Source organism: Polypterus senegalus, chromosome 9 (genome assembly GCF_016835505.1).
Source record: "Polypterus senegalus isolate Bchr_013 chromosome 9, ASM1683550v1, whole genome shotgun sequence".
NCBI classification, from domain to species: Eukaryota; Metazoa; Chordata; class Cladistia; order Polypteriformes; family Polypteridae; genus Polypterus; species Polypterus senegalus.
The window spans coordinates 91,312,000-91,332,637 of NC_053162.1; the positions used below are offsets into that span (position 1 = coordinate 91,312,000).

The 20,638-nt window shown below is 36.0% G+C and overlaps 1 protein-coding gene across 1 annotated transcript; it reads left to right on the top strand.

The window, feature by feature from the left end:
• Window positions 1–1,795: 1,795 nt before the first annotated feature.
• LOC120534960 (1-phosphatidylinositol 4,5-bisphosphate phosphodiesterase gamma-2-like) lies at window positions 1,796–17,595 on the top strand. Its single transcript, XM_039762466.1, has 9 exons — window positions 1,796–1,880; window positions 2,889–2,955; window positions 3,166–3,332; window positions 4,263–4,356; window positions 14,329–14,535; window positions 14,832–14,971; window positions 15,142–15,256; window positions 17,043–17,210; window positions 17,349–17,595. Exons 1-9 carry the CDS (start codon window positions 1,845–1,847, stop codon window positions 17,441–17,443), a joined length of 1,089 nt encoding a protein of 362 aa, XP_039618400.1. The 5' UTR covers window positions 1,796–1,844; the 3' UTR covers window positions 17,444–17,595.
• Window positions 17,596–20,638: the final 3,043 nt, after the last annotated feature.

Genomic DNA, 20,638 nt, shown 5'->3' on the forward strand with positions numbered 1-20,638 from the left:
ATCATATTACACTCAGTCAGTAAGCACTTCTTCTTGATTTTACAGCTATTGGTAACACTTTAATTTAGGTACTGCACTACTTATAAAACATCAGTAGATGCGTTATTCATCTCTGTGCAGTGTGGGATGTTGACATGATGGTACAATAACTTGTTAATGTGAAGGCTTCACAGGTCTTATAGTAAATCTGTAACAGAAAGTGAAATGCGTTTCAGTTAAGCCACCTCAAACCAAAGTGAAGTTTTGTTAGTAGGTCACATTGTAGAGATGAATAAACACTTTACTGATGCTTTGTAAGTGTTATGAAGATCCAAAGCATTTTTACAGTACCTAAATTAAAAAGTTAGCCAGCTTCTTAAAAAATAGCACAAAAAAGAAGAACAGTGCTGTGGGCAAAGGCAGACAGTCAATGAATAATATAAACTAATCTTATTTTCTCTTTATGACACTTTAAAGTTAAAGTAAACATTTAATGCAGGTAATCTTAATATTAATAGTTATTTTTCATTCAGCCTTATTGCTTTAGACATTGTACGTCATAATAATACTCAGGACTGCTGTTTGGCTGAGCCTGAAGTGACCAAAATAAACATCAATAACATTGAAAAGTCTCTTTAAAATTGAGATTTTAATGACATTATAATAACAAAAGGAAAATCTGAAATATAGCGGTTATGTTGTATTGTTTTTAATGGCAAAGAAATCCAGATTTGCTTGTCATGATGAGTTCTGAAAGTTGTAGTACAAAGCAGCAGCTGGTCAGAAATCTCAGAATCCTGTCCACTTTATTAATAACATTAATATGCTGACCGGTACAGCTTAACATTTTTTTTATCCCTGCTTTGTGTAGCTAAATGTGTGTTTCGTTGCTTTTATTTTTTTTCTTATTTCCTTCTGTTATTGTTGCCTTTTTTGTGAAGTAACTTTTTGTGTGTGGATTTTATTTCAGCCTTGTGCTTCATGTTGTTGGGTTAAATTCAAACAGATTGGTTTGATTCGATGATGAATTCATGAATAAATGAATGAATGAATGAATGAATGGATGGATGGGTAGATGGAAGACATTAAAAAAACTAAATACATTTCCAGTCAGTACTCATTTATGCAAGTTGAAAGTGTGATAAGGGAAGTGACTCTGGTTTTAGACTCATAGAGCACATCTGAATGAATGGAATTGAATGCACTTGAATAGTTTAAATAAACATGTCATTCAATAATACATTTTCAAGAGTATTTTGTAATGCATACACATTATTAGTAGCTACACTGCATAATATTACATAGTGCGGACATTTTTGCCATCCATAAAATATTTTTGCTCAAATAAACAGTCTTTAAAGCAAAGATTGCTGCGTGTGTGTTGGGTACAAACATGTATGTTACACAACAAGTATATTATACAATTCTATATTGCATTTTTCATTGTATAAATATTTTACATAGATGATTCACCTGATTACTTTCTGTCTTTTTTAATATCTGTAACAGTAAGTTGCTTCAACAAAATACATGTGTACTGCACCTTACTGAAAAGTCACACACACTGAAATTCATCTCAGGTAGTGGTCAGAACTTTAAACTGCAAAGACAAATTTTTTGATAAATAGAAATCACTTACCAAAGTTTCTTCTGAGCTATGCAGTACTGTAAGAAACCCATCATGCAGAAGCATTTAGCTGACACATTTCAAAGCATTCTCTTTCTTTTGTGGGCATGTATGTGGTGTATCTAGGTGTTACCACAGTTAACTATGTTTTAGTTCATGTCACAAATATAAATGTGTCACACTTCTGGCCACTTTTACAGGTTAGCAATTTCTGCATCATGTACTATATGAGAAAAAGATGTATATGGATCCTAATGAAAAAAGAGCATCGGGGGTAAGCAACAGAAAATTTAAATGAAAAAAATAAATAAAACAGTAAACTGTAATTTATTATATAAAATTCTGCTGAAAAACAGGAAATTAGAGAAATTCTTTTTAAAGTAAACTAGGTAGCAAAATGTTTGTGGTGGTAAGCTAAGGTTTTTAGAAACAGCCATGAGTTGTAATTGCACCTAAAGCTCAATATTAGCTTAGAAGAATGCATTTCCTTATTCATGAAATGCAAATTAATTACCCTGTTAATGGTTAATAATATCTGAGTGCACCAGTGAGCTTTTAAACTTGGAAATATTTCTATACTTATATAGAATAGCTGCCTAAAGTTTACCTTCACATTTTTTATTCTACGGTGTTAGCTTGATTAGCCAGTGCTATAATGATTCGTCCAAGCCTACAAGTGAGATATTTGAATTTCCGGATAACGTGTACCATGTTGGGATTGGCTCTGTCCCTGCATGACTCTCAACTGGATTAAGAGGTTTTGAAAATAGAAGAATGGAAAGATAGATCTGTTATGCTTGATTCATTCTAGAAAGAAATGTGTTTGGTATAAACTTGCATGACTCATTTTAACTTTTGGTGCTTTCCATAGCAGTCAGTCAATTAATGCAATTGTGACTATTATTGCTTAAATGGAATTGCTACTATTATTGCTTCCTGAAGTATGTAGAATATGTTTTACAATTTAATTTCTGTCCAAAAGATTAACAAATCCATGACTGCTTTTATAAATAATATTGTAATTATGAATTGTAAATGCATTTTCACTGTATATCAGGAGAATTTAAATACAGTGCACAAGTACTGTACACACTCATTTTTGGAATACCAATAAGAAGTACACAATGTTCTTACCTAAACAATGCTGTAAACTATATATATTAAAAATGAATAATAACACTTTGCTTGCAAAAATAGTTATGCTGAAGTAACTCTATAAATACACAGAAATTACAAAGGAGCAATATTATGCATCATTTGTTTCTTTAACTTATTTTTATAGATAAATGATAAGAATCTCCCTGGAAAACCAGATGAACAATGCCTGGACCTTTCAAAATACACCATTTGTAAGAATGTTTTATTGACTACTTTGTAGATTATATTCAATTTTATTTCCTTAATACAATCACAAAGGCATAACTAATGATAAATCTTTGCAGTAGTATACTTTTAATAAATCTTAATTAAAATGATCAGTATTACTTACAAGAAAATCTGGGCAATAATTAGGTGAGTATGATGCTTAAAATGAGTGTATCTTTGTCACACCTTTGTAGCTAAATCACAACAATTGAAGAAGGGGATGCATTTCGTATTCACCCTGAACCCATCTTTGGATGCCGGACTGCCCATAGACTTTGCTACAAAAACCGTGGAAGAGCAGTTTGAGTGGTACCAGATGCTGTGGAAGATCATGCAGAAAAATCTGTGCCAGCAATTCAAGGTACAGTGTGTTTTAAACTCTCTGTACCAAAACCATTCTATTTCATAAAATTTTCGGATGATATGGAATTCGTATTTAGCTCATTAATAATTTTTTGATATGGTAAATAATGAACATTTTATCTAATGATGCATATTTTCCTTACACTTATATATTTTGTACAAAACTGATGGGAATGCATGCAGTTGACTTGCACACTGACTTGGTCCCTAAAGTAATGCTGGTCTGAAGGACAGCAGCTTAACATGTTTTACTTGCTCTTGGTCGGAGTATTCCATGAAAAGAGCTACAGTATAGTAGTTTAAAGACGATTGTAATGCTTGTGGCACCTAAATAAAAGTAATGAACATAGAAAAACAAATGTAAAAGATTCATAGAGTGCTATAATGGACAAAGGAGTTTGATATTAGAGATTGGGAGCAGCACACTATCACTTTTATAGCACATACAAAATAAATGTAGACGTGTTGATCAAGAATAAAAATGAGGGAAGTGAGAAGCAACAAAAATTAACTTGTCAATGTTGCTTGGCTTCACTGAATTGCAATTGACTGCCATCTCTGTAGATATCACTAATGGGCTATCCAACCATCCAATCTTTGCTTATAACAGCACATAAAATCAAGATTAAATCTTCAACAATTTTTCAATACATCATATGAATTACTTTCAACAGGACATTCCAAAATGTACTCGCTTGAAAGAAATGGAGCCAAGCAAGTCTGTGCTGATCACTTTGAAGTCATATGATATATGGTACAGTTGTTTAGTCTAAAATATATTTAAAAAAATGAAAAAAAATAATGTGTACATGCCTAACCCAAAATGCATTTCACTTTCTTAATTACTATTACTGAGTATAATCTACAGCTGACACAGTACAATGACTTTCACTTTCTTTACCAGTAACAAGATGTTTTCTTGAGACAGATCACAATAAGCGAAAAGAAGGATCTTGTTGCCGCTGAAATGTCTGACCTTGTTGTTTACTGCCAACCAAAGATCAAAGACTTGGAATGTTTTGGTATGTAATCCGATGTACTGATTCATTTCTCTCCATAATTGTCAGTGATTTAAAGAAGAGGAGATGTAGCTAGATTGCTTCAAAAGGTAGACATCCATTTGGACCAATCCCATTTTCAGAGTCTGCAATATCTGAGTAAATGATGTTCAAAGTAGTGTATAAAATCGATATAATTATTTGAAAAAATAAGTCAAATTTTATTTTATACTGAAAAATCAAAAATTCTTTCAATGTTTTTTGTATTGAGCATGTGCCAAAACATTATGATTCTGGTTTTCTTTTCTTCTACTTTTCTTCCATTAACAGATTTTTCATTTTTTGTAAGTAATTGTAGGTTCTGCCATTCTTCAACAGTTCAAATGTAATATATCAAGAAATTAAAATATTATACTTTAATGAAGACTAGAACAGGTAGAAATACTGTATATTACTTTAATAGAAGAAGCATAGCACACAGTAGAGCAAATTAATAAAGCAATTGGTTTCACAAGACCTCACTAGACCTTAGCCAGTACTTCCACCTCTATGTCCACCCAGCCATGCATCTCTTGTGTCGTCATTTCTTCCCCAACACTTCTAGACTCTGTGGCTGATACTAACGGAAGAAAAAATGCTATAAAGTTAAAATGACCTGGCAGGAGAGAATGAAAGCAATAAGAAGCCATGAAACTAAATACATTCTGTTTGCTGCAAGGATTGGATTCCATTTGAGGATACTGCAGCCCTCCAAATGTGAATACCCCTGCTTTAACAGATTCAGTTCTTATGTCATAGTCAGAAGCTTGGTTGAAAAACTTCTCATGGTTCTCTGCCAGTTGTGTGTGTTTCTGGTGGACTTTTGCTGCACTGGTTACATGGTACTCTACCTTTTATTACTTAACTAGTTAAGCCTCTAGCATGCGCAAAGCACACCAATTCTAGAGTCATATATTACATTGGGGTCAGGTAATTAAAAAGAATGACTCAGAAAAGGGGACGCGAGGTAATGTGAGGTATGCAACTTTTGTGATAGTCGGAACAGAGAAATCTATCCCAGCAAAAAGCAGGTTCAAGGCATTCGCTATCTTTCTATCTTCACTTGAATTTAATACAGGAGTCCCAATCCCTTTATATATCCTAATGATTTATCATTGGTTTCTGTGTTAATACCCTTCCATACTTCTTTTATCAGTCTGGCTCCTGCTGGAGTTAGTCTGAGTTATTTCTTTATCTCTTTATAATGATATTTAAAAGTTTCCTGTCTTCATTATTTTTAGAAAACCTTGTTCAGCTCATAGTCATCCTAATTCTCCTCCTCCTTTCCTCTTCTCTCAATGTCCATGTCTCCTGTCCATTGTGGTTCTTGTGCATGCCGTACTTGTGTCTATATTTTCTACTTCTCAGTCTCCCCATTGGTGTATTTTGATGTTTCTGAGCATTTTTCTTTCACCAGTATGGTTCAGCCTTTGTTTACTGACACATTAACAGAATTAATAGACACTCCCAATACAAAAGCATACAAGTATAGGCTGAGTTCTTTTTAAATTGTGATATTTGATTATTTTCAAAGAATTTTGGTAGTCCAACAGCAGGCACTACTGGTCCAAAATTGGATTATGCAAGACCCCAGGTGGAAAAGGATTAATCTTGTTTATTGTTGAGTTCTTTAACTGGTTTTTGTGTAATCTGACAGTCATTTCTTCCTCAAGTTCAAATGATGACGAATTTTCAGATTATCCCTCCTTTTCCTTCGTGTTTTAATTATTTGGCCTAACCAAGGTCCCCAATGACAACGTCAGACATCACTCTACAAAAAGCAATCAGTAATGGGTAAGGAAAGAAAAATATGAGCAAGAAATACAGTTCTACTGACCAATCTTGTCTGATAACTGTCTCTCCAAAATAAGACATACAGTATCGATAACTTGACATCTTGCAAGCATGTCTAGTCTGGGTCATCATTCTACCACCACAGCTTTAAAGACGCATCATGTATTTTTTTCTGTTGTTTTAATGTACATACACCACTTCAGCAGCATATGACACCTGGAAGTGAAAATAACATCCTTAAACAAAACTAGGTCTTATTGGAAAGTTGACACAAAGGTGTCATATGCATTGCAGACACAGATTCTGCAGAATGGTACCCAACCTGATTTAATGCATGGCTTTTCTACCCCAAATGTAGCACACAGTAGTGTACAAAGACATTTAGGTAGGCAGAGGAACAAGTTAAATTATCTCAGATTCAACTCTATGCCCATGTGCTTTTTTTTAAATAATTTTTATTTATTTAACATATAATTTGTAACTGATGTAAGCTCAAACCTGAAACCAAGTGACCCAGCAAAGCTCAAAAGGTCCTGGCATTGCTGTCCACCACTTCTGTGTGTTTAAGTTCATTCTCATAAGACCTGCAGTGCCATATGCTCTTCCATTTTCATCTCACTGTCCCAAAAGCTCTTGTTTATTTTGGCTTGTAATTGATTGGCAGTGTATGCTGGATTTCATGAATAGATGTGAATGATTATTCATAATAGAAATGTGCAAAAATGTAATGAATAAATTTAATGAACAAAACGGTCAGTCAGTCATTTTCAAACCCACTTAGTTCTGAACAGGATCTGGTGGAACCTATCTCAACCAACATTGGGCACAAGGCAGGAACAAACCCTAGACAGAGTGCCAGTCCATCGCAGGTCAAACACAGACACATATTAGGGCCAACTTAGCATCACCAATCCACATAACCTGCTTGTCTTTGGGCTGTGGGATGAAAACGGAGCACCCAAAGGAAATTCACACAGACAACAACAACATACAAATTCCACACATGGAAAACCCAGGCCTCCTTACAGTGAGGCAGAAGAACCAACACTGCCCCACCATGCCGCCCAATCCAAACAGTTAATTTATATATTTATTCAATTGATAAATAAAGTTTCTAAAAAGGTTAGAAAGTCTCAAAATTTCAACTACAGTTTTTTTATGTTTACAAAGACTGAGGGCAGAGCAAGATGGTAGAAAAGCCATCATTTTAGTTATTTCTCACTATAGGGATAATGCTTATAACTAAAACTTTGCAAGAAAAATGAAAGCAACACTATTCAGTTTAGTTCATATAAAGTATTACGATAAGAACTGTGATATAAAATGTTATGTATAAGTAAATGGCAGATTCAGATTTTTTGTTTATATTTAAATAGTTCACACAAAATGCAGATAAAAGGTAAAAAAAGCTCAAATGTATATTATTATATAATATTAATTTAATTATATTATTATAAATATATTACATTTATATAATTCCAATAATTCAAAGAACATGTTTAGAAATATTCATAACAATTGGTTGTGCAAGCAAAGAACTGTAGTGAGGAACAATTAAATGATACATTTTATCACTACAAAAGTGAAATCCAGCCAGTAAATGCACGTTTATAATAACATCTCAATTTTAGTAGTGTTATAACGTAAAGAGTTCCATCTTTTCAATAATGCATAGTAAGGATACATTTTTCCTGATCATAATATGAACACATGGTAGATTTACAGGTAGCAGACAGATGGTCCAGATATATTTGTATTTGAAGATACTATGAAAGATATGATAATATTTTAAGCCAACTAAAAACTGCCTGTAGGACTTCATTTGTATCAAGGACCAACATGAAGTGACCTCCTTATTCCTGCAAGCTTAACTCGCTCTTACCGCTGGGCCCACATCACTTTCTGGTTTGTGGCAGCAGGAAGTGGCAGGCTCTTCTGTTTTCAGAGGCAACCTTCATTAACTCACTTTTAGTGACGCTGCTTGAAGGTAAACATTTGCCAGTTTGTGAGTCATGAATCTTAGTCAGTGTAATGCCTTGTACAGTTTTAACTTTGCAATAATCCAATTGTGCATTTTAAAGCAGTTATAAGCTATCTATCCCAATGTTACTATAAATTGCTAAGCAATATGCTTTGAAGATGGTGACACCATATCGCAACATTTCGGAGGGATTTTGTTTCTCAACTGGTTTGGCAGCATTTGGGAATTTCTCAGCGTGACATGTTGCGCTATGACCATCTCCATCAAAAATCAAGGAAGTGTGGCAAGTTGACACAAAGTCCTAATCACACTGGTCTTTCTAGTTTCCCACTTTGAGAGATGCTACACTGAATATGGGTTGAGTGAAAGAGATGAAGTTTATTACTGGCAATAAAGTAATATTTCATCAATTAATGGATACACTTCAAAACTTTTCAAAGAAGATATTGGATTTATGTATGTTTAAAAGGGCACAATTTTGTTGCTGACTAGTAAAAGTAAAATTTCTCTCTTTGGAGTAAAGCAGTTGCCCTCATATTTTTTTTTGACAAGTGCCCAAAGCTTAGCATAAAGGTCAGAAGAACATATCAGCACAATTTAATATAACTAGCTTTTATTTTTGTTACAATGAAGTGATAATAGAGCATGCATAAAAAAACTATATACAGTGCATTAACAAAGCAAGAGAATCAGACGATTGACTAGACAGAGGGACTGAGCTGGAAAAGAGAAACTCTAGATAGGAGAGGAATGAAAGTCAGTAGGAATAAGACAGAATACATGTGTGTGAATGAGAGGGAGGTCAGTGGAATGGTGAGGATGCAAGGAGTAGAGCTGGCGAAGGTGGATGAGTTTAAATACTTGGGATCGATAGTACAGAGTAACGGGGATTGTGGAAGAGAGATGAAAAAGAGAGTGCAGGCAGGGTGGAATGGATGGTGAAGAGTGTCAGGAGTGATTTGTGACAGACGGGTATTAGCAAGAGTGAAAGGGAAGGTCTACAGAACGGTAGTGAGACCAGTTATGTCATATGGGTTGGAGATGGTGGCACTGACCAGAAAGCAGGAGACAGAGCTGGAGGTGGCAGAGTTAAGATGCTAAGATTTGCATTGGGTGTGACAAGGATGGATAGTATTAGAGGGTCAGCTCATGTTGGACAGATGAGAGACAAAGTTAGAGAGGTGAGATTGCATTGGTTTAGACATGTTGATCATAATATGAACACATGGTAGAGGAGAGATGCTTTGTATATTGGGAGAAGGATGTTAAGTATGGAGCTGCCACGTGAGAGGAAAGAGGAAAGCCTAAGAGAAGGTTTATGGACGTGTTGAGAGAGGACATGAAGGTGGTGAGTGTAACGGACCCAAATGCAGAGGACAGGAAGATATGGAAAAAGATGATCTGCTTTAGCGACCCCTAATGGGAGCAGCCAAAGGAAGAACAACAACAACATCAAAGCGAAGAGAATGGCACGTTTTGGGGCATCTGCCGGCAAACCACAATTCAACTTAAGTCTCAAAAACACAAAAACAAGTAAAACATTAAGTTGTGTCTTTTCAGACAGGAGTCTGGGTATGACAGCTGGTTAAGACTGTTTTCACCAGGAAGAGGTGGGTCCAAGTGGATGGATAACTGAAGTGACATCAGTGGTCAAAACTCCATTAGTCTTATGGCCTGCAGATAGACAGAAAAAGAAGGTGTTATTGTATAGTACCAACCTCTGGAGCAGTGTGGAATTACCATCACCAGAGCCCTTAAACTGTCCCCTATAACATCAACATAATAAACACAATTTTCATATTCTACAGTTCTCACAATGCTATATATTTACAAATATGCTATACCAAGGTACATATTTAATCAAAATTATTTATTGATGCGAACCTTAATTTTAAAAATAACTAGTACAAAAGTACACATTCATATTTTAAACATAATTTTAAAAGAGATTTTAACCCTTTAAATCCAGCTTCACTTTTGCCCATTTTCTGCTACTCTGATTTTACTGGCCATAACTTAGTCATCTTTCATTCAATGTTCATGTGCCATCCCTCAAAATAAAGGTGAAACATTTTTCTTTCAGAATTTTTACATTAGTTATGTTGTACACATATGTTAGAGCAGAATACATTTCACAATTAAGTAACATTTTTACCAAAAATACACTTTGAATATTATTCTTATTTCTATTGGTTTTCAAACAATTTAAAAACATCAGTGAACACTCAGGAAAAAATATGTTGTGAAGTATGAGTATCTACAAGCAACATGTCTAGTTTTACTGTTTTAAAGCAGTACAAAAAACAAAAGAGGTATTGGGGTATGCAATTTGGCATTTTAAGTTCAAAACTCTGTACTTTAATTATACTGTAGCACTGAGTAAGTGAATGTCTTTTTCAATTTTGCATTATTCTTCGGTCCCACCGGTGGGCCCAAATCAATGGGCAGAGTTTAAATGGTTAAACACGTAATGTGTTTATTAGCATTTTTAAATCCATGCAGTAAAATACTAACAAAGGTTATGCAGATGACGTCATGAAAGATTCAGTCTTTTTCCAACTTATATACTAAATAAATGTGTTGTTTAAGTTTATAATTTATATATTTTCACTCTGAAACATTCAGACATTTTTATATTCCAGATTTTTCCTTTCCAACACAGATTATTAATTCTTAGTCTTTCGCTTATTTTTCTTTCCAAATATTTTATTAAACACACACAGAAATTAGCTTTTGAACTGAAGACACAACATTTCATAAAGGAACGTGGGGGAGAAGTGCGTCTTCCATTCAAAAGCCTCATCCCATGTAAACATGTTTCTGCTGCATATACTGCTCTGATTTTCTAGAAGTATTTAACAATATTTTAGAAAGAATGTGTATGTTTTGCCCTATGTGAGCATACAACTGGATGATATAATGTGTGGGTTATGCAACATAAGTAATGTGGTAGAAAAATAAAATTCAAACTGGATACTGCAACATCAACAAGAGACACCATCTCTGTTGAATGGCTCCTAACTACATTTCACTGCAGTGCTTCTTTGCAGTTGATTTCTCATACACTTCTAATGCGTGTCGTGCATGAACTAGGTCAAAAGAGTGCATTCATTGAACAAGTTCATTTTTCTAAGAATGGTGAACTTAATGTACCATATTTGCAAGTAAAGAACTTGAAAGTGAACGAGTTCAGTTTTATGAGACATTCTGGATCTGCTTCAGGTCTAGATTAAATGTTTTGTAATGTAGGAGTGGAGCCGAATCCAAATAGCGTATTTGGATAAGCACAAGCAGTGGATTTTTACAAATATTAATTTCATATGAATTTTTTGCCATTTTTTTGTATTTGCACTGTCTGTGTCTGCCTGCTTGAGCTTACGCTGAACCCCCACTGACACGAGCACACGGTGAAGCTCCACTTTCACTTTTAGGAAAATGTTGTACTTCGAGAAGCCACTTTATATTTTTCCCTATTGGACATGCAATATGTGACGCAAATTTTGACCGGCAGCGTAATAGGTTAGTAAGATCTACATGCTGGTTCCACAGTCACCATTTTTGTCACACAGTTGGAAATAGAGCAGTAATTTATATGTGCACTTGCATCTATTTAATTTCTTTTTTGACCTGGAGGATATTAGCATATATGGTGTGGAAAAATAAAAATCAGTTATTGATCAAATCTGGTGTACGTGACAAGGGCCACGAAAAGTCTGTCTTGCGACAAGTGCAGCTTCTGTTTTCTGTAACAAACAAGAAGTTACAAGTGCCCAACTGATGACCTTTAAAATTGTGTAACTGCTGATCCAAACAAAATTATGTAATGTCTTGAAATTCTTGTGCAACTAAAGTCATAAGGTCAAATTTTGCGCTTAGCATTATAAAAGATTTAGGACACCGACTTCTCGGCGCAGATGAAGGGCAGGTGTCCTAGGACTGTGCTTCTCTGTCATTCTTACCTTTGCCTGGTGTGTATTAATAAAATATTTTTTACTAACTTTAATTATATCTCTCTGTCTTCAGTCACAAGAAATGACACTAGAGAAAAAGTGTCCACAATGGTTATATGTGTTCGCTGCTGGGTAATAACTCAATAAAGTGTATTTAACATAAAAAAAGTCTTCATAATTATTGTATTTTATTCAAGAACACTGTAATAGCCTAATATAAGGCATGCAAAATTGAAAAAAGTAAACTCAAGGATCATTTATTCTCAGTCCTTAAAAAATACAAAATAGTTCAAAATTGGTAAACTATGAATGTGAATTTATTCATTTTAATCTGTGTGAACTGAACTTTGAGTGAGTTCTTGTGAGGTGTGAACTTGCACAACACTGCTTCTAATCTACTTTGAGTGAATCTTTTGAAACTCACAATGAAGAAACAATATGGGTATTTGACTTGGCTGTATGTCTAGTTTTTTAGCTTTTGTGAATACTTAAGGCTATTAATAAAAAATTGATGATATTAGAATCAAATACAAATTGTAAATGTCTGACCTTTTAAGAATATATAAATATTTTCAGAATTATGTCAGCTCCCAGTTTCTAATATTAACAAACGTAAATAAGAAAGATTGTATCCTGAGGTGGCCATATAGGCCATTAAATCTAGCCACCTCCTATTGAACTTTCATTCTCAATAGACAATTGATTTGAGATTTCAATGTGCTGCTTTCATTCACAATAATTCGTTTTTCGTTCCATTTATCTGTGTAAAGAAAAAAATCTGCAAGATTTGAGCAGCTGTTTTTTTTTTTTTATTGTTTTACAGTCAGAATACAAGTAGATTAAATGTTAAAGGGCACACCCTGAAGCAAAGCTGGGAATTTCACCAGGTCTTGTGGGGTGTTTCCAATATTTAGGGGATAGGACCTACCAAAAGTTGTCCAACAGAAAGACAACTGGTGAACTGGGGACAGAGTCATGGGTATCCAAGGCTCATTGATGTGTGTAGCACAAATTGCTGCAAAAACTAATGTTGGCCATAAGAGAAAAGTGTAAGAACAAACAGTGTATCACTGATTATTGTGGATTGTGCTGTGTAGCAACAGACTGGTCAAAGTGCTCAAGTTGAACCCTGTCCATCACCAAAAGTGCCTACAATGGACATACAGTATGAGCATCAGAATTGGACCATGGAAAAATGAAAGAAGATTGCTTGGACTGATTAATCTAATTTTCATGTCTGTCATTTACTTAGGGAAAAGATGGCAGTAGGATGCGCTGTGGACAGAAGGCAAGCTTACAGAGGCAGTGTGATACTCTGGACAATGTTGTACTGAGAAACTTTAAGTCCTTTTATTCATGTGGCTAAATTTATGTGGATGTTATATTGACATGTACCACCATCCTAAAGGCTGTTACAGACCATGTACACCCCTTCATGGCAATGGAATTCCCTGATGGCAGTGGCCACCTTCTGTCACACTACAAAAATTGTTCAGGAATGATTTGAGGAACATGAGAAAGAGTTCAAGGTGTTGACTTGGCCTCCAGATTTCCCAGATCTCAATCCGATCGAATATCTGTGGGTTGTGCTGGACAAACAAGGCCAAACTATGGAGGACCCACCTGCAACTTACAGGAGTTAAAGGATCTGTCACTAACGTCTTATTGCCTGATACTGCAGGACGCCTTCAGAGGTCTTGTGGAGTCCATGCCTTGATGAGTCAGAGCTTTTTTGGTGGCATGAGAAGGGTTTACACTATATTAGGCAGGAGGTTTTAACGTTTTCGTTGGTCAGTGTATACTTTCTTATATATAAACGCCTAAGTGTGGAAGTGTGTGCGTCTGTCTATCCAGGCTGGAAGTGCGAGATGGCCCAGAAGTGTTAACGAGTTGAAAGAAGAAGTCCAAGGCTACAGCATGAGGCTGAATGAAAGCGACTCTGTCGCCAAAGTGAAACATGCTTAGCCGGTGATAGACCTTGGGGGCAAGCACGTCTGCAAAATGAAACCACCGACTCTGTATTTCAGTTTTTTCTGATGATTTCAATAGTATCTAGGAACCCAGGCTTTTTACAGCATGTGCTTACACAGCTAGTATATAATAAATAGCTTTGACACGGAGCTTTTAGCCTTTTTGGCATTTTTTTCCTGACAAAGGCTGCTCACAGTATTAACATGCCTGTTAAAGCGCTAATTATTTCTATGATACAGTCCTGCTTTTACTCTATTACAGAGAAATATGACTTCAGAGAGGTTCGATCCTTTGCAGAAAACAAGGCTCCTATTGGCAAGAATTGTGCAAGTGAGTTTTTCAAATACAACTGCAAAGCCCTTAGCCGAATCTACCCAAAAGGAGAAAGGCTGGACTCCTCCAATTATAATCCTTGTCCTTTATGGAAGTGTGGATGTCAGATGGTGGCACTTAACTTCCAGTCTCCAGGTAAAACATCCATTACAGAGGCACAAGGTGGCAACGTGATTAGCACTGCTGCCTTCCAACTCTAAAACAATGGCTTTGATGGTCTGTGTTGGTTTTTTTTATAGATGCTCTGTTTTTCCCACATCTCAAAGATGAGATTTAGCTTAATTAGCAGCTCTTATTTGACTTTACATGTGTGAGGAAATCAAGTTTGGTTCATGTCATGTCAAGATAAATGGGTTTAAACAAGAAATTGTTAAATGACTGGCTTCAAATACAGTAGATCTGTTTCCATTTTTTCTTTATTTTTAATTTAGATAAATACTTGCAGATCAGCAATGCCTTGTTTAGTCTAAATGGGAAATGTGGTTATGTGTTGAAACCAGAAAAACTGAGGAATCACCAGTACAAAATCCTGAGCAAGCATGGCACAGACAAATGGGTTATACATCTCAAAGTGAGTGTTCTTGATTCATTAAAATTTTTGTACTTTGAATATGTTTTGTTTATAGTTGTACAGTATATTTCAAATTATTAAAATTAATCCAAAAATGATCATTTTTATTGGATATTAGACATGTGAAGGTAATTTGCACTTTAAACACTTACTCTGATGTATCTTGCAAGGTCATTGCTGCCCGGCATTTGCCTAAATCAAGAAAGGCTATCATCAGCCCATTTGTGGTAGTTGAACTCTGTGAAGATAATTCTAAAGAAAATAAATACAAGACACTATTAATAAGTAAGTATTTTAATTACATGGAAGCTTCTAAGCAATGATGGAAAACTGTACTGCTCCTTTTACTGCAGTGTTAGCTACAATTGTCAAAAGTTTCTATATTTGTTGTCTACTAATAGTTGCTAGAAATGGCCTACTAACTACTATGGCCTTCTATCAGGGCCATCTTAACAGCATCATAGACCCCCGGGCAAAGCAGCGCATTGGGGCCCCTACCTACACAACCGCTCAGCAAGTCACAACATACATAGATTAGCATGAGGCTCCTATGCTCCTGGGGCCCCCAGGCAAACTCCCAGCGTGCCCATGCATTAAAACGGCCCTGACTTCTAAGCCTCCTTTGAACAAATAACCCTGTGAATGAGCACATTTTCTTGTAGTCATTCCAAATTGCATGATTGAAAATGCTTGTATTTCTGTTAAGCTTTGCAGACCCTAGCCAAGGAGTGAGGAAACTAGCCATCAAAAGGAAAAGGGGCAGCATTTCACTGTTATGATTCATGTCATTTTGGTTAACACATAACTTCTCAGAGATATATAAGATTATTAATATAAGAAAGGAGGGCAAATGGCAGAGACGTTAGTATTGCCTCCACACCCCTCCAGAGTTATGAGATCCAAATTCAGTTTGAGCAATTTCTCTGTAGAGTTTGCATTTTCTCCTGTGTTTATATTTTTTCCCAATTTTTCTTGTTTTAAGCATTAGAAACAAGGCAGGAACCAAACTTGGACACAGTGGCAGCCAATAACATCGTCCACATAACCCAGTTTAGAATACCCCTTTTAACCTAATATGAGGTGGAAATAACTTAAACGAAAAACCCTTGCATATACAAGAAACAACTCAATGAGTGGGAGCTGAACCCAGGATCGTAGGTCCATAAAGCAACATGATTAATCACTGAGAAACCCAAAGTGGATTACTAATTAAGTTCAACACATGAAAATCGATGAAAGGTTCTTTTTCGCCTGCTGGAGACACCACTTGTGACTTGCGATGAGTGAAACCAATACGTTTTCATGAACATGCAGCTTCAGGACAATTCATTTTTTTGGCGATGTTGCAATAGTGAAATGCAAAATCAGTAAAAGGAATTTTTTTAGATTTTTTGGGGTAGAAAACAAGGAAAAAGCCTTGTTCATATTTGTTGCGGCATCAGTGTGTGTAATGCATGTAAATTTGTCTCTCACCTGTCAAATCAATTCTGTTTATGCCTCCCCTTCATATTACTGCCAAGGAGTGCAGCACTTTTTAAAAATGTGACATTCTGCATATAAGATACGACAAAATAAACTTTTGTGTGCATTTTCTCCCAGGATAATCTCACAACAAAAGAAGCCACTCCCCCCTTCTCTTACGTAGTACCAGCATATTCTTGTTTCTTGATTCCTATAGAAGGGTTAAGGACATGCACTCTCCAAGCTTCAAGTTTACTTTCTGTCTCTGATGCTTCTTTAGGATTGCGATCTCCAAGATTATCATCATAACTGACAAAGTGAGGAATGTACTGTACTACCAGAACATGTCTGGCGACTCAACAAGATGTCTACATGTGACAGGAAATAAGACTTGCGTTATTTTTTTTCACTAGAAATTAATTTTGAAATTTTTTTACAAAGCAGAGTCTCAGGTTTTACTGTCAAGTTTTGCTTTAGCAGTCTACACATCACTGTAAACTAAACACTTTTATTCTTATGAACAATACATGAAATTTCAAGTTTGCTGCAACATGTTCTTGAATTTCTAATAAACTCAGTTATTTCAACTTCTGTTCTGATTGGCTTACAGAAGAAAATGGACTGAATCCAGTTTGGAAGACCAGACCTGAAACAGTTGAGTTTACTGTGTGTGATCCTCACTGTGCCTTTCTTCACTTTGAGGTAAATGAGGAGGATGTGCTTAGTGAACCTGCACTTTTGGCACAAGCAACTTTTCCTGTTGTTGGACTCAAAACAGGTAAAATAAATATTTTTTAGTCAGGATACTAACCAGATAAAAACTGTTTTGACAAATATGAAAATACCAAAATCCATTTTTCTTCAAAAATACAAAATATGTTTTTTATCAATAACCATTAATGATTTGTTTCTCTAGGTTATAGATCAGTTCCTCTGAAAAATGGATTCAGTGAAGATATCGAACTGGCTTCACTTCTTGTCTTTGTTGAGGTTAAACATTCAAGAATATAAGATTCAGTTAATGACTTCAAGACAGATCTGTCTAGCAAAAAAAATCAATGCATTTGGATCAACAAAAATTGAATAAAGATACATTTTTATACAGGAAAATGAAATGTATTTTGTAAATGCCGAATACATTAATTGCAATATGAATTAGGAGGAGAAATGAGAATGTATGATGAATTTAAAATGGAGCAGAAGTGGACCAATTGTGTACCATTTAAGAAATTTCCCTTAGTCCTGGTTTACAAACCTTTTTCCTACACAGAAGGCTCCATGTACATAAGGTGCTTAAGGATTTTATATATGCTACTAGTATTCTACTTAATTTAAAGTTAAATGGTAAACATTTCAATATCAGAAATCGAGAATAAGAAGTCATATTCTGACACTGTATTTTCTGAACCTGATTGGATTGATTCCATCACCAGAAGTGTGGGAGTGTTTAGGAGAAGGGGGAGTAGATGTGTTATGATATCTAATGCAGAAGATCTATAAACAGGAAAGAATACCACACGAGTGGAGGAGCAGTGTGATTATGGTCATTTATAAGGAAAAGAGTGATTATTCAGGATTGTGGAAACTACAGTATAGAGAGATAGAGCTGATGTCTCACACATAATGGAAATTTGGGAAAGGGTTATAGAGAGAAGGCTTAGGGAAGAGGCCACCATAGCTGAGGAGCAGTGTGGTTTTATGCCAGGGAGAGGAACAACTGATACAGTCTTTTCATTGAGACAACTCATAGAGAAGCACAGAGAAAAAGAGAAAGGATTACAAATGGTATTTATTGAATTGGAGAAACCTTATGATGGAGTGCCATGCCAAGAGGTGTTGAGATACATGAGAGAGAAAGGAGTACCAGAGAAGTTAGGATTGTCCAGGATATGTATGAGGGAGTGAAGGCTCCTTTTAAAAGCAGTGATGGGGTAACCAAAAAGATTCCAGTTAGAGTAGGTCTGCAGCAGGGATCGTTTCTAAGCCCTTATCTTTTTGATATGGTTATGGATGTGTTGAATCTTGGAATTAAAGACCAGTCCCCCAGGCGAGTGCTTTTTGCTGATGACTTCGTGCTGTGTAGCACCAGAAAAGAGGAAGGGGAGAGAGGAAGTTGGAAGCAGCATACATGAAGTTTAATGATGACCAGGATTCAGAAGTTAGCATGAAGAGAGAGCTATTGAAAAGACTGTATCAATTTAAATATCGAGGATCAGTGGTAGCCCAAGGTGGAAAGCTAGATGCAGAGATACCCCATACAGTGCAAAGTGGATGGAACTATTTGAAGTTGGTATCAGGAGCATTGTGTGATCAAAGAAATAAGGTTTAAGGTAAGATTTTAAGACAGTGGTAGCACCAGCCATGATGTATGGTGCTGAGACATGGGCAGTAAAGGGAACACAGGAGATGAAGTTAGATGTGGCAGAAATGAGAATGTTTAGATGAATTTGTGAAGTTACAAACAAATGACAGAATAAGAAACAAAACAGTAAGAGGTACAGCAAAAATGGGACAGATATCTAAGGAAGTACAGAAAAGTAGGTTGAAGCGGTATGGACATGTGATTAGGAGAGGCCATGAATATGTGGTCAAAAGAGTGATATAGCTGGAAGTACAGGGGAAGAGAAAGTGAGAGAGGCCAAAGCTGAGGTGGATGCCTGAAGTAAAGAAGATCTGAAGGGAAAGGGCTTGACTGGGGAGGAGGTGCAAGACCAAGCTGTTTGAAGAAGTTTGATCAAGCACAAGCTGTGCAATGGCCAAACCAGAGAGGAGTATGAGGCAAAACATTCAATACAGTCAGCTACATTTTGATTATGGATGGAAACAAAAAGACAAACTAAAAGTACCTGAAAAGTATTTTGAGAATTGCATTGTGCTTGTGGATGCTAGGTGGCACTGTTGCCTGTTAAAGCCAACAGACAGACACACAGGACACAGGGTAAAAGCACCAAAAAGTTGTTTAATTCTTTTGTCTTCCTTCTTATAGTGCCCTCCAAGCACCACAACCACAATAACACAAAAAATAATAATACAATAATCACAATTATCTCTTTCTCTTTCTCCTCCACACCTCCCAGCAAGCTTCATCGACCTTCACCCAACTCTGGTTTGCCTGTTGGGTTCACAGAAGTCCTTTTTATAGTGTCCGACCCAGAGGAGCTTCTGTTTTTCCATCCACGTAACTTGCCAGCACTTCCGGGTCATATGAGAATTCAAGTTTTTGATTAGCCTGGAAGTACTTTGTGGCTTCCGTCCTCATGACTTCCTAGTACTTATGGGCTATAAGAGAAGCATGACTCCCCAGGTCCTTCCACAGCACCCAACAGGGCTGATATACCGAACTTCAAGTCCCAGGATGCCCTGTGGGAATCCAGGGCACCTCTACATTCCAGGGGAGCTGCCATCTAGCGTCTTGGGGGAGGCAGTGTCCAAAACTAGCTGCTTTCCCCCATCCTTCCATTCTCGGGGCGTCCCAGCCAGGCTGAGCTGCCAGCCGTCTCTTACATGCTATAAGGGTTCTGATTTTCCTCTCACTTGTATTTGTGGTTCAATAAATCCTCTTAAGTACCAGTAGTTTTAAATGGAATCCTTACCATTAAGCAAGGCTGGAGGTAAAGCTGGGGGTCATTCACAGAAAGTGGAAGCTGAGATCAGTCAGTCAGAGAGAGAGGTTTAACCATATGATGTTTTTTCAAGCAAGGTTTTCTTTACCAGCCTAGAAATATGCAGTTTTTGAAATTTAAAAGTAAATTTGTTTCTATTGAAAACTTTTTGTTAAATAATTTTTAAGTCCAATAATTATGTTAAAGAACTATATAAATAAAGTTTGTTACATTTTGTTTTATTTTTATTGAACTCCAAGGAGAAATTTACTGCTTTTGATAATTTGTCAACCAACAACCTGAAAATGCAAAGTCCATTGAGACAGTATTATGTTGTATGAGATTTGTATGTAGCAATAGGAATTAAATCAACAAGCTTCACCACTACACATTGTGCTTGCAGCATATAAATTGACATTCTTCCAATTCAGAAGAACAGCTTAATGGGCTTGTAATAGAGTGTAGGTTATCATATTAATGTATTCAAAGAGCTGTGGTATGTAACTCAATCTTATACATCAGTGCCAGACCAGACAGGTTTGATAATATGGAGAACTATATAAGAAAGTGCAGAGAAGTACATGATAATCCAGCTCTTTTTCCT

What these genes read in the sequence shown, in the direction of transcription:
- LOC120534960 (XM_039762466.1), top strand. Translation starts at nt 1,845, where the DNA reads ATGTATATGGATCCTAATGAAAAAAGAGCATCGGGG. An exon ending in ACTTAACTTCCAGTCTCCAG is followed by an intron (nt 14,536 to 14,831) that starts GTAAAACATCCA and finishes TTTTTAATTTAG; the next exon opens with ATAAATACTTGCAGATCAGC. An exon ending in AATGGGTTATACATCTCAAA is followed by an intron (nt 14,972 to 15,141) that starts GTGAGTGTTCTT and finishes GTATCTTGCAAG; the next exon opens with GTCATTGCTGCCCGGCATTT.